General features: G+C 42.4%; 1 protein-coding gene across 1 annotated transcript; it reads right to left on the reverse strand.

Moving 5' to 3' along the window:
* Nucleotides 1-1,098: 1,098 nt before the first annotated feature.
* Nucleotides 1,099-12,783, reverse strand: nek10 (NIMA-related kinase 10). The gene is made up of 34 exons (XM_079343609.1): nucleotides 12,337-12,783; nucleotides 12,201-12,261; nucleotides 11,929-12,068; nucleotides 11,107-11,202; nucleotides 10,944-11,028; nucleotides 10,829-10,870; nucleotides 10,667-10,745; nucleotides 10,498-10,565; nucleotides 9,784-9,863; nucleotides 9,625-9,711; nucleotides 9,207-9,434; nucleotides 8,365-8,504; nucleotides 7,674-7,735; nucleotides 7,526-7,597; nucleotides 7,054-7,118; nucleotides 6,835-6,937; nucleotides 6,546-6,674; nucleotides 5,865-6,002; nucleotides 5,735-5,780; nucleotides 5,532-5,653; nucleotides 4,969-5,071; nucleotides 4,816-4,891; nucleotides 4,531-4,660; nucleotides 4,362-4,432; nucleotides 3,456-3,663; nucleotides 3,273-3,360; nucleotides 3,113-3,158; nucleotides 2,975-3,009; nucleotides 2,728-2,828; nucleotides 2,512-2,622; nucleotides 2,323-2,428; nucleotides 2,199-2,242; nucleotides 1,812-1,867; nucleotides 1,099-1,711 (listed from the first exon to the last, which is right to left on the reverse strand). The coding sequence occupies exons 1-34, from the start codon at nucleotides 12,405-12,407 to the stop codon at nucleotides 1,675-1,677; spliced, it is 3,126 nt and encodes a 1,041-aa protein (XP_079199735.1). The 5' UTR covers nucleotides 12,408-12,783; the 3' UTR covers nucleotides 1,099-1,674.
* Between the last annotated feature and the right edge of the window lie 1,666 nt (nucleotides 12,784-14,449).

Raw genomic sequence — 14,449 nt, forward strand, 5'->3', positions numbered from 1 at the left:
GAAACAGACAGATGATTTTTTAAGGCTTTAAACATCTTCTGCAAACTAACCAGCCTGTGAACTCCTGACTCTGAATCTCTCATATCTGGACATTTTTCCCATATTTGCAAACAAATCGACCCGGAACAGATCACATCTTGTGTTTTATTGGCGGATTAAAGACTGTGTGTTGGATTCTCTTGCTTTGTTTCACGTTTCTGCTTAAAGAGCAGTTTTCTATTAGTATTTTTAAGGTGACAAAGCAGCAGCTGGTGTCCGTTTTCAAACTGTAAGGTTGTTAAACATCAGCTCGTCTTCTCTTCAAATCAAAGGTTATACTGCCCCCTGTGGCTCATCTGAGTAATTATTTTGCAGGACGCCAAAAAGGTTGTCTGCTCAGAGTCAACATTTCTGCATTAAGCAGTTTTTTAATGAATCATTTTCTCATTAAAGAAATAAATCCTCCCAGTGTGGATGTAAATTAAATAGTTTTTTATTCAGCATGTCATTTATTATCAGATACAGATGACAGGAAAGAATCCCTTTTGGATCAAAGTGCATGAGAAAGTGTGCTCTCTGCTGCCCTCTACAGCTCAGCATGACAGTGAAAATAAACACTGAAGCTTTTCAAATGGAAATCAAAGAACAGTAATTCAAAGTGCATGTTGACGAAGTTAAAGTTCAGCAAAACGTGGAAGAGACTCAAAGCATTTGATGTTTTTTTGCAAAAGCTGCAGCTCTTTGTAAGTGAAGTTAAAAACTGGCTCACATCCATTTTACACACACACACACACACACACACACACACACACACACACACACACACACACACACACACACACACACACACACACACACACACACACACACACACACAGTGATGAATAGTCCTGCAGGGCTGAAACAAACAGTCCGAGTGTTGAGTATGAAAAACACAACAGTCAGATAAACCTGAGAAAACAAAAGTGAGAGCTTCACACAGACGGAGGAGCAGACAGATAAAAAGCACAGGGTGGTGATGATGATGATGATGAAGATGGAGGTGGAGTTACTAACAGCACCTATCGCCGCCGCTTCACTTTGATATGATTAGCTTATCAAGGACTAAAAAAAAAAAAACACAGCTTCAACGTGACTTTTAACACACGACGCAGTAAAGTTTTACATTTCTCCGAAGATTCCTCAAAACAACAAATTCATAGAGACTGTCATCCCTGAGAAAAGAAACTTATAGCTTATTAATCAGTTCATTAATATGCAACTACTTTGACCAACAATTAAGTTGTTCTTAAACACTTCCTTTTTCCAAACACACTTTTCTGGATCTTCAGCTCCTTTACAGTTTGAAACATTTCCAGTGTTTTGCAGTATTTTAAAGAGCGACTTGTGGATCTGTTAATGAAGGACAAAACCTCAAGATAAATCAGAAGTTCAGATTTTACAGTCAGCTGAGGCGCCAAAAGCCGGTCATGAAGCGCGCCCCGTGTACAGAGGCTAGAGTCTCGTCAAAGCATCCGTGGGTTTGAATCCGACCTTCAGCCCTTTCCTGCACGTCGCCCCTCACTCTCTCTCCTCCCAGTACTTCCTGTCTCTCTTTAGTTGTTCTGTCTTTAATAAAGGAAAAAAAAACGCTGATGGAAACGTCACCACGCTGGAATATGTTTGTGTTTGTTAATGTCCGAGGATGGATTTGGATCATTTGTTTCCTTGGTCATTTCTTCTCTCTTGGAGCCTGAAGTGAACAAAAAACACATAATAATAATAATTAATATAATCACAAGAGCTTTTTTTTCCAATTTAGAAAAAAATAAAAAAACACGTTAAAATGTCACCTGCTGTGTGTTGTCTCGTAGTATCCGCTCTCCACCAGCAGCTCCTCAACGATCGCCTGGAAAGAAACATTTTGGGACAACTGGGAATTGGCTTGCTGGAGTTATTATATATCCTGGGATATCCCCCGGAGGAGCTGGAAAATGTTGCTGGGGAGAGGGACGTCTTGGTCAACTTGCTTAGCCGACCGCCAGCGTAACCCGGTAAATGGATGGGTGGACTTGACCCCCCCCCCCCCTATTCCTTTTATCCATCCAGAAAAGGATCCAATCACAGCTTTTACAGATAAAGGGTTCTATGCTAAAACTATTACTAGCTAGTCTTTGTGCTAAGCTGAGTAAACGTCAGACATAAGACAAAATGCTTCTGACCATTCCTAAGAAACTGACCTGCATCTGCTGATATGTGACGCCATCTTTGAGATTCACGTCTCCTGTCGGAAGCACAAAGAAAATCAAATCAAATCAAATGAAGTCTACCTGCAGTGTGGGACTGTTCATTAACAGCGCCGACCTGTGTTGTCGGCATGATGTGGGTCTCCTGTGACGTGTTGGACCAGAGGCCACCAGTCTGCACCGATGGAGCTTAACTCCATCAGCTCTGGAGAAGCCTGCAGGAGCTGCAGCAATAAAAACAAGATGGAGAAGAATATTCTCATTTACGTCTTCTGTGACAACGTTCTGGAAGTCGGCAGTATCGGACCTGGCTGAGCTCCGCCTTCAGGTTGTACGGATCGCTCCCGGAGTAAAAGAGCGCCTTTTTAAATCTTTCCACGACCCGCCGCTTGACGTCGTGCTGCGGAGATGGTGGAAGCTAAAGATGAGAAACAGACAAGTTAAATAATCTATCGATGAAATCACAGTCACGGATTTGACCTTGACTGATGGCTCACATCGTCTACATGAAATTGAACTGTACCTGAGTGATGAAGATGATTTTGTGCAGCTGCACAAGGATTCTCTGAATGGGATCGTCGATCTGACGGAGCTTTTTCTGAGACACACAGATCCCCGCGGACACTGAGGGACGAGTCAGCACAAACACACACGCCTCAACTTCCTTTACGTCTGCTCTTGGGGTGTCGGGTCCGTTATATATACTCCAATTTCAGTTATTAGTAATTAGTGAGATTAAATGGTGAACAAAACGAATAAGGCAGATGTACCTGGTCTTAGTTTATCATTTGCTCCATAATCCCCACTGAGAAGAAATACAGATCAAGAAGACGATGAAGTTAAATCCAACAAAGGAATCTGATTGGACACAAACATCTCTATGTAGATATAACGACCTCTTTACTCACCTGGATTCTGTTTGGTCAGGTGTCACACTGTCCCTCGACTTTACCTCTTTGTAAAAACAGAACAAGCCAAAAAACTCAAATCCTCTTTATACTGTATGAGATAAGTCCACGACACAACAGCTAAAACAAACAGTTTACAAAGAGAGAGTTCAATTCTGACCCTGAGTGATATTTTGCTCGCTGTGATTGGAGATGCAGGCTGCAGAAGAGCGCGAAGTTGGAGTTTCATTATTTATAAAGGACTGTTCCTGAAAGATGTAGAAAGCTGGTTTTAAATCCACAACAATAAACAAGCTAAATATTCCTCAAGGACTCCTGATGGGTCGTTGAAGTCTCATTTTACCTGACACAGGTACGACTGACGGCAGCTCGTCCTGCTTCTTTGCTTTTCCAGAATGTACTTCTGCGCTCGTTTCCTGTCTCTCTCCGCTCTTCTTTCCAGAGCATTCTGGGAAGTGTAGAGTCCGTCCATGAGCCTCATCATGAGGTCGGAGATCCTGGAGCTGACGGCCTCGATGTCGGGACGCTGGTCTGCATCTGGACTCAAACACCTGACAGATGTCACAAGACGGTAACGGATGAATGTATTAGAAGATTAGACTTTAAAGGTCACATGTTATGAAAAACACACCTCGCCATGTTCCTCTAACATCTGTCTACAAACCCCCCAATCATGAGAAAAGTCCATCCTCTCCGTCTTCTGCCTGCTCCACCTTTCAGAAAATGTGTGCTCAAACAGGCCGTTTGGACATGTTCCCTTCATGACATCACAAAGGGCAGTAGCCCCTCCCCCAGGTGGGTGACCCTCCCACAGCTAGGTGTTTGTTCTGCCCTCTGAGTCTGCCTTCTCACCGTAAACAATAGGACATGGAGCCAGAAAGCAGCGAGTACACCCGAGCCCTTCCAGAGAGGGGGCGTGGCCAGACACAGCTCATTTACATATTTAAAGCGACAGACACAGAAACAGCCTGTTCTGAGCAGGGTTGAAATAGAGGGGTTTATAGACATGAATCAACCTGCTACGATCAATCTGTGACGGCTTCAGTCAAACATGTTTTATTGATGGTTGCTCAGGGTTCAGGCGGTGCTTTGTTTCAAACAGCTCCCTTTTGTTGGCTGGTTTGGGGGACCGACCCTTCTATGTTTGTTCTGTTAATCAGACAATCAGCCTTTTCCCTTTGTTTTCTTTCATTACAACAAAAAGTGAATCATGTTTGAGTCTCTCGTTTGGGGGGGGGGTAACACTCACCATCTGATCATGTCTGTGACTCTCTCTGAGAACGCTCCCTCCTCTACAGGCTCGTACTGGGCCTCAACAATCTACCAAAAAAAAAAAAAAAAATCAGAGTCAACAGAAAGGAAATAATTTTAAAGTCCAGTGTGTTCGAGAGTGTGCTTTGATTTTTTGTGTACAACACCTTGTTGGCCAGTGACAGCATGTTGCTGCTGTAGAACGGAGGCTGTAAAGCAGCCATCTGGTACAGGATACAGCCCAAAGCCCAGACGTCTGCCTTCTCTCCATACGGCTCATTTTTCACCACCTCTGGACTAAACACATGAGGAACTCACATACAAATGTTTTAATTTATGGCAAACTTTACCAAGAGTCCCACTGTTCAGCTGGTCACTCTCCAAAGACAGTCCATGTGATAACTTAATAAATCAACTTTCCATCGGCCGGATGTTCAGAATGATTTCCTCACCAGGAGTAAAGGATTGTGCCGACCACCGACGTCAGCTTGCTGTTCTCCTGTTTCTGCTTCGCCAGGCCGAAGTCGGCTACAAGCGCAGAAAAGGCACGTTTGACTTTTATAGCGAGACAAGGCAGCTGCTGATAAAGCTGTGAATGAACTCACTGATGGTGATTTTGTCCTTTTCCCCCAGCATGATGTTGTTCGGTGTGAGGTCGCGGTGGACTATTCTCTTCTCTTTGTGCAGATACCTCAACGCGAGACACATCTGAGCGAAAAACAGAGAAGCGCAGTGAGGGGTTACGTTATCTGAATGTGGGGCGTCAGGAGCCTGGCGATTAGTCCGCACCCCCATGGACAGAGGCCATGAAAGCCACTCTCTCTCTCTCCCTGATTTCTGACGTTATCCACTGTCCCACCTCTCCAATAAAGGCATAAAAAGCCCCCCAAAAAGTTTATCTGGATGGGAGACAAGGATGTTTCCACACGGCTAAAAGGTCTTTTTTCTTTGGGAAAAGACATGAATAGAATCACCAGTGAAGACTTGTTCTATAGGTGCTTAACTAGCGAGCCATTAGGCTAAATTCAAAGTCTGAATAATCAATGTTATAGACTTCCAGTTGGCAAGTGTCACTGAATGGAGCGTATATACAATTTGCAATGTGACAGTTTATTAAGCCCTCCTTATTTCTTTCCCCTGAAAGGTTGACATGATGACGAATTGCTACCTGTATGAAAATATTCCAGATTCTGTCTTCTGTGAACTGCTGCTGCTTCTCCTTCAGAGAGTTAAGATGTTCAGCCAGCGGCACTCCCTCGATCAGCTCCATCACGATGTAAAGCTTCTCACCTGAAATGTCGAGTTTCATTGTTGTATGCGCTCCCTTTTTCTCGTGATAACTCAAAGAGCGGGTTCAAATGATTCTCTCACCTTCTAGAAATGTCTTGTAATATTTGACAACATTTGGGTGTGTCATCTGGAAAAGAATAAACCAACAAACATTAAATATATCAGTATTTGGTCATTAAAGTTGTTGCATCGACTTTACTAAAAAACAAACCTGTTCTTTGATGATCGTGAGCTCGGAGATGATTTTGTCCACGTTGCTGTCTCTGGACTTCTTGTCTTTGCCAAACACCGGGTTGTGGAGGTTTACTTCTTTTAGAGCCAGCAGGTTCTGACCGCTCTGTTTTCGGACCTGTGAGTGAAATATCTGTCAGAGAGCCCGGAGACTTTATCTGAACCAGCCATACAGTGTAGAAAACATGGACGTAGTGTCAGTGACCTCTGGAGCTTAGTTTTTGAAAGCTAAGGATGGCGTTCACCATATCGGTCTGGCAGATAGCGTTGAACCTGTGGGCGCTGCATGGCATCCTTGCTGCACATTTTGGAGCCGATTCCAACCTCTGTGGTCAATGCTCGTGTTTCTACTGCACGCTCCACGGTCCATCGACACATGCCAGCTGCACCACAGCTCCATGTATATGCAAGTCCATTTTACCGAACAGCGTTCAACCGAGCAGATCAACTTGGACATAAAGTCAAGCTATCCAAAAATAGGCATTTTAACAGATTTGTAAGAAGACTTTGAGGGATTTTTGCAGCTGGACACTTTGGAGTTTTTTTTGCGCCTCCTCTTTGGCTTCACTTTCCAACACCAGAGGTTTCTATTTTGAGGATCTTAAAGTAAAACTGAACCAACACAGCTGGCTGCAGATTCTGTCATTTTTGAGCGTCATACCTTGAAGACGCTTCCGAAGGCTCCCGTGCCCAGGTGGTCCAGTATGGAGTAACCATTGATGACTTTAAGGGGGGGGCGGTTCTGGTCCACAGCCTCGATGCTCTCTCTCAGGCTGTCCAGTTCCTCTTCCTGCATCATAAAACTCACAGTAAATCATCCCTTTGCAAGTTGAAGAAAACCCTGTGTCATCTACACAATCCCAAAAATAAATTTAAATGCATGCAGTCTTTTTACGTCCCAGAAACCAGCTGGATGAATGCATGAAAGCATTCTGAACATATCGTCTTACAGTGCAGTGTGAGACTTTGGTTGTCAGACCCTCGTAGGCCGTGAGGTCCCGAACATAATGTCCAACATCAATAAACATCTCAAAGAGGTCTGTGGGAAAGAGTCTGAGAGGAAGAAACAGCCACAGCAGCAGAGTTTCAAGAGACTACTTTCTAAAACACTCATCAGTTAAATGATGACACAAACTTAAATTAATAAATGTGGTTTTTTTAAACGTCACCTCTTAAATGCGTGTCTGTTTCGTTCGACGCTGAAGAGAAACCGGAGGGTCCGGAACGCATAGACCTTTAAATAAAGCAAACAGAGGGATGAGTATGTTAATTTTTAATATTGATTTATTTATCATAAAATAATATAATTTAAAAAAGAAGTAATGCTCAGTAATAAAAACATGTTCAGGCAGGCTCTGGGATTTATTTTAATGTTCCTCCCTTCATCCCCTAAACGTCTTTAATGAACAGAACAAAGTGAAATTAAAAGTCCTATTGTGACGGCCCTGGTTACTTGGTAGACTCCGCCCACCTACCTGTGATGGCAGATTAGCTTCACCTGAGTGACAGCCTTCTATTCACTCTCAAACTCTGGACAGCTGAGACAGAAAACCCTCTGCTGTGTTTGTTATTGAATAAAATAAACGACTCGACTCTTACAGCCGAGACGAGCTGCTGAAAACACAATAAAAAGGAATTTACCTGTAAAGATGACAACCTGGATCCTGCCTTGTTTGGTAAAATCAACTTTGCAATTATGTAGACTCCATTTTCCTGAGAAGAGAAACGACACGGTGGACGCTGCACTTATTCATTTCTGTCTTCTCCTCAGTGCTCGAGTCTTTCTTACCAGCACAATGTGGTGAGCAGATGTGTCGTCCAGACAGAGCTCAGTCAGAACCGTGCAGCAGGCTGCAACAGGGATTAAAGAGGAGATGAGTTAGCTCAGTCTGAAGGGACTTTGTTGGAAACCAGAGGTGCCAGTTCACTTCCTGAGCACTGCCGCGGTGTCCCTGAGCAAGGCACTGAAACCACTACCAGCCCAGGAGTGCTCACTGTGTGTTGCCCCCCCGCCCTCACCCTGACATCTCTCCATTAGTGCATGTCCACAGGATCATGTGTGTTCAGCAGAAAAAGACAGGAAACACTGCCACCATTATTCTGCTGGAGTTAATCTGAGGATGCTGATTTAGCCGGCGTGACCAAAACTTTATGAAATTTATTTTCTCTGACCCAAAATAGTTTCATTTAATCTAGAAGCTTGAGACATGTAGACAGAGAGAATGTATGAGCCTTTGGACCAAAATCAGAGCCGCAAAAAAGATCTTGATTCTCACAACAGGAAAAAACTGTTGACATTCTCCTGCTCTGATAAGACTCCTCCGGGGACGAGGATTTACAGGAAAGATTTACAGACCGTCTTTCCTCATTTTCACTTTTCAACGGAACAAAACTGTGAAACTTTGGGATTTCTAACTTCCAGTGGAACACACAGAAAAGATTTCATGTTCATGTTGAGGTTACGTTGTGAGGTCCCTGACCTGACTGCAGGGCCACCATGTTGTCGGCCTCCTCCTGCAGGCTCAGCTCCTCTCTGACGTGCTCTCTCGGGATGCGGCCGGCCGCGTTGGCACTGGAGAGCGTCTCGATGGACGAGCGGTCAGAGACCAGCTGCCTGTCGCTGTTGAGGAGTTTTTACATCAAGGAAATATCCCATGAGGCCAGCCACTCAGATCAGTGACTCAGTCGTGTCATTTATCAGTGGCTGTTAAAATACTTTGAAGTCAAGGAGGCAGACATGGATAGGTTCAAAAGTTCTGACTAAGTTTTGCCGCCTTGTTTGGTCCCTGAATCTGGACTAAGATTTTAAGTTTTGTGGTTTGGATAAATCCGAACCGTAGTTTTTTGTAAATACTGATTGATTAGGACACTGCAGATGTTGTGTTCATTAAATGAATCTTATTTGGTCCTACATTTCCCATAATGCAACTCGCATCCTGTTTGTACGACCTCACCACCCTGTTAAACATTTTTCTTACTCCATGTGTTTGTTTCATATTGCAAAGCTTTCTGCCCACAATTTGTAAACTTACACTTTGAGATAACACAGATGACATCAAGGTCTAAAGAAAGACACGTCAAGATGCATTATGGGAAATGTAGGAGATCACTTTGAACTGGGGCTTGACCTGCAGCTGAGAAACTAAAGTTTATGTAGCTGCTCTTTAAAACAACAAATACCTTTTATATGGATTAAAAGTGTTCGCTGTAATTTTGGCTTTTTTAGGTATTTTTTTATTATTATAATTATTTTTTAAAGACAAAATTTAAATTCAACAGCAGTTGTTACATGTAATGGATTTCATATAAAGTCATGCCAAACCTTTTGAGCAGTAGTCTCAGAAGTTGCTGTACCCCGCCCCAGCTCCGTATCTCTGCTCTGGTGTCTGGGTCCTCGCAGAGCTGGACCAGGACCCAGCTGACGCTCCACAGAAGCTTCAGGTGCTGACTGTACAGCAGACTCAGCAGAACAGGAAGACCCTCCAGCTCCCTCAGCTGGTCTCTCACCTGCCTCACAGGGGACAGGAGCCTCAGCAGCTCTGCACTCATTCTGCAGGAAGCATCACATCAGGATGTTAGCTCATGTTACGAGTCCAGAGGCTCATAAAACAACCTGACAAGAGATGAGCTAACACTACACAGGCCTTGATTTGTTTATTTATTTATTTTGTCGTATTGATAGCACTCATAAATAAAAAAAATGTTCTCAAAACTGCAACACAACTTTATCAACAGCTAACCTCTTGGACAGCAGGTCGTATTCCTGCAGTATCACCAGCAAGTTCTCCACTATCGGGAGCTGGCCAATGTCCTCCTTGCATTCAGGGCTGTGGGAGGAAAACATCCTATAACATCATGAATGAATGAAATGCATTAAATTAAATCAAGTATTTTGTTACCTCTCAGACAGCGTGGTGAGAGCCAGCAGGGCTCCCAGCAGCACACGGCTGTCTGTTGTGGAGAGCAGCTTCACCAGAGTCTAGAAATGGTTCATTTTGTTATAAACACCAAAACTAACTAACAGAGTGCAGTTAGACGAAGCAGAGAGCCTCCTTTATGATGCTATAAGAAATCATCTAACAACAGGAAGAGTAAAAGAGATGCTTTTCACCCCAGACAAAGGTAATGACTTCATTTCAAAGTCAAGGTTAAAGGTCGTCTTTACTGACATACAGAAAAATGTAAAAAAGGTTTCTCTCTGAGCCACTCTGTAAACTAACAGAAGAAAGTTTTTTTTAAATATCAAAATATAAAATATAAAAGTAACAGTATAGATTTCCCAAAAATAGATAAAGATACTGTGCAAAGATGTGCACTTTGAAAAAACAACAGCAGCAACAACACATATGCACAGGGACTTGTATTAACTGCAAGTAAATAAATATAAGACACTTACTTACCGAATGAAATAATAAATAATAATAATACATTTGTAAATAAATAATAAATTTGACACCTGAGAGTACTTTTTTTTTTTTTATCATAGTAGTTATGAATCAGTTGCAGCCTATAGAAATGCATTATGAGCTGAGTTCATGTTTAGTTCTGAGCTTGGTTTGATATGAAAACAAGCCTCTCACTCATGAACACAGATATCAGAACGTATCACTCACCCTGTGAGCGCCGCTCTCGATGATACACACTCTCTGATTTTCAGCAGCAGACAGCTTCTGAAACATGTCTGCAGAGAAATCATCAAAAGGAAGGGAACTGATGAGGAAGGCGCACAAATAGAAACCCCTCGAGCTCTCAGTGTCTTCACACAACCTTCAAATTACTCACATGTCATCGTGACCAGCTCCTGCACCGCTAACGCCTGCTCACCACATGACGTGTACATGGAAGTGACAGACTCCATGTACTAAATGAGAAACATGGCAGCGGTGAGTAAGAGAGGATATTAAAGCGTATAAATCATAAAGCATGTCAGAAATCATCTTTTACCCTGGCGAGTGAGTTGATGCCTTCCAGCTGACGGAGGAGTTTCTAAAGACAGCAGATAATGGAGGAGTGTTCTTTATAAAATACACATCAACTTAAAGCTTTGATGGAGTCGTACCTGATGCTCGGGATCTCTGATCAATAATCTCAGGCAGATCAGAACTCTGAGGACAGACTCGGGCGGCGCGTGGTCAATCCACTCACTGTAGGAAAAGTTCAAATATGAAAAAAGCAATCTGCAAGATGTGAGAAGAAGTTGGACAGCGCTTCAAACTTTTAACCTGCAGAGTCGGTTCTTGACCAAAGACGTGAGGACGTCAGAGAACAGTGTTCGCAGAGGGTGGCTGCTGAAACATCGCCGGTCTTTGTACGTGATGCTGGGAAACAAACGATTCAATAATTCATATTAAAAAAAAAACTAAACTGTGAAAAACAACCTGTGATTTTCAATTCCATTCACTTTAAAAATCTGCAATCTCGTATTTTTAAAAGATGAATGGCATTCAAAAGAACCAAAGTGAGGGCGGCGGTGGCTCAGTGGTCAGTGCATGGAGACCATAGCCCCGGGTTCAAATCCAGAGAGAGCTGGTTAAATTGAATTTAGCGGGATTATTTTGTCTTTATTGTGTTATCGGGGGGGAGAAGACTTTTCTTCTGATTCATCTTTTCAGCTGTTTTCCTGTTCGGGAGTTCGGCACGATGCCAGTATTTTTTTTTACTTTTTTTTAGGGTAAGGTAATTTGGGATCTCACTTCGATGTTCTGCTTACTTTTGTTGTGTGTTTGTTGTCAAAAAAACAAACAAACAAAAAAAAACTTTAATTTCCCTCGGGATCAATAAAGTATCTATCTATCTATCTATCCATCTAAAAAACATCTTCTTGTGGACTGAACATTTGTTTAAATTGTGATTCATCACTGGGAGTGAGGAAGGGAAGGGTCACTTTTGTGTTGTGGGCTGGTTTTCCCCCTCGGCTGGTTGATTTTTAAAAAATGAGGTAGTGATAACAGGAACTATAACAGATGATTCACTTTGTGTTTTGTAGTCTGAAGAATTTCACCAAATGGATTAAAAAAAAAAAAAGCAGAATTTTGTATGAAAACCTGAATTTTTCCAGTTCAGCAGCCTCACTGTTGTCGTCTCTCTCCCTCCTGAGTCTGTTGGTGTCTTTAGGAGGATGCAGGCCTTGAGATCTGCTGGCTCCACCGCCGCGTGCTTTACTGTGACTCAGCGCTGCTGCCACCTGCAACAACCAGAGTCTCATACCACAGTAGATAAACACAGGCCTGCAGAAATACGAGCCGGTCTGTATCCTTATCAAAATGTCTAGACACAATCCTTCAACGTGGCGTCATGTGTTATTGTTGTTGTTCACCTCTTTTCTGGGGCTGATTTTGGCAAGCAGGGACTGAAGCCTTCTGAGATCGTAAGATTCCCTGAAAAACAAACAATCATTGGATGTCATGTATTATTGTTAAACAAATCTGTGAACAGGAGATGACTTATCTTACCTGCTCTGGAGTCCTCTGGATTTCAGGGCAAGTTTTTCCCCTTGTCTATTTTTTATGGACATTTTCAGCATTTCCCATTTGTTACCAGCAGCACTGGGTTCAATTTAAGACATCTGTGGCACCACATTAACCTACATTGTGCTTTGCTTAACACATGTGCTGATACTGATGAAGAAGGTGAGCTAGTTTTGCTGGTGAAGGTTTTAGCTACTTAACTTGCAGTTGAAACAATTTGATCCAAACGTCTCTTACCATTCGCATTTTAGAAGATTTAACCAACAGAAAGACGCATTTGGCTTTATTGAATATCATTACTCTTAGAGAGCCTACAGATCCTGGTTTTATTCCTCACAATAACAAATAAGACAAGAAGCTGCATTATCAACCAGTCCAAGCCAGCAGCGTTACGGAGTCTTGGTTGCCATGGACACAACAGACGCTTTTCGCATTCCGTCAACAGTTAACTCTGAAATATTCAACGACCACAGATACAGAAAATAAATAAATAAATAAAATTAAAATTATAAAACAATTCCACTCATTCCTCTTGTTTTGATTAAATAATTGATTTTGTAATTTTTTTCTTCTTACGTTGTTAATGATTTGATGATTTGTTGATTTTATTTTTTTTTTTTTCTCCGTACTCCAAAAGCCTGATGCAAATATATATATATATATATATATATATATATATATATATATATATATATATATATATATATATATATTTAGTAAAACTGTGTTGTCTTTGTGATTGGATGGTGAAATAACTGTTCATAACGAAACATTTTAAAACGTAAACATTTATTCAGCTCGAACCCTTCCGTTTACTTATTTAACCCCCCCCCCCCAAAAAAAAAAAAAAGTTAAATGAAATAAAATTTTAAATGACATTACTTGTAATTCTTTACTGCGTTCACATGTTTAATATAAAAGATAAATACTTAAAAATAAACCGCTTGGATGTTGATTATCGCGAGATGGCGTCGATACTGAAAAGATTTGTATGTTCTCGCGAGACCAGAGCGTTCCTCCCTCTGTGATTCACGTAGAGTTTACATCATTCACTCAGCGTAGAGCGCGTTAAGCCCGTTCGACGATACGCTCGCGCCTCACTCTGCGTAGCTCCGGCAGAAAGAACGGGGGGAATGTCGGCTCGTGAATGATCGGTTTCTGAAGGCGGCGGTGAGCGTCAACGTTATGGGTGAGACTGCTGCACAGAGACACCGTCGAGACTTACTCAGACACCGGGGGGTGGTGGTGAAGTGTAACCGCGGGGATAGAAAGAGTTTCCGAGCCGCTTTTCGGGCAGTTTCTGCGGTTGTCGGAGCAACCAACGCCCAGTTGGATGGGAGCAGAGCTAGCATGCTAGTTGTTAGCATTGGCAGCAAAAAACCTAACGGGAGTGTCATTTCCTGCCTCAGCTCTGAAGTCTTAAAGTATTTAATTAAGGTTCCTGTGTTTTATACAGCATGTTAACACTCCTCTCTTAGGTTCTTAGCAGGTTTATGGGGGAGTACGTGTAATGTGATTTAACTAGCCTGGATTAAAGAGTTGTTTTGGACGTGAGAGAGAATAACGACATGTATTAATGTTTATGTTTTTAGCTCGGTTCATATTTGGTTGTTTGACTCCTGCAGAGTGTAATCACACATAGTATTTCCTGTGCAATGTAGATGATGCATCAAACATGGAGAACGACCACTTTTCTGTCCTTTGTGTGCCTCAGAGACTGGAGGAGGAGGAGGAGGAGGAGGAGGAGGAGGGGGGCTGCATCCGTGCATGATCAATAATAATAATAATCAACCTGTCGTGTTTGGGGCAGTTAGAGACAGACAAGCAGTCAGATCTGTCACCCTGTTATGGAGGTGTAGAAGGAGGTTACTAGGCTGTAGTTTAATCTGGATTAAAGTGGATCTGGTACCTCACACAGGTCTGAGGCCAAGGTTCAAGTCAAAACACGGACACTCAGTGTGAATTTTAAAACCTGCTGTTTTTACTTTAATATGCTTATCATGTTTAGATGGAAGTCTGATGACCTTCTGTTGGCTCTCGATGCAGATTTGTGTTGCTCCCACGCACCTTGGTTGAACTTTTTTTTTTTTAAAAAGGG

The sequence above is a fragment of the Symphodus melops genome (genome assembly GCF_947650265.1).
Source record: "Symphodus melops genome assembly, chromosome: 5".
Lineage (NCBI taxonomy): Eukaryota > Metazoa > Chordata > Actinopteri > Labriformes > Labridae > Symphodus > Symphodus melops.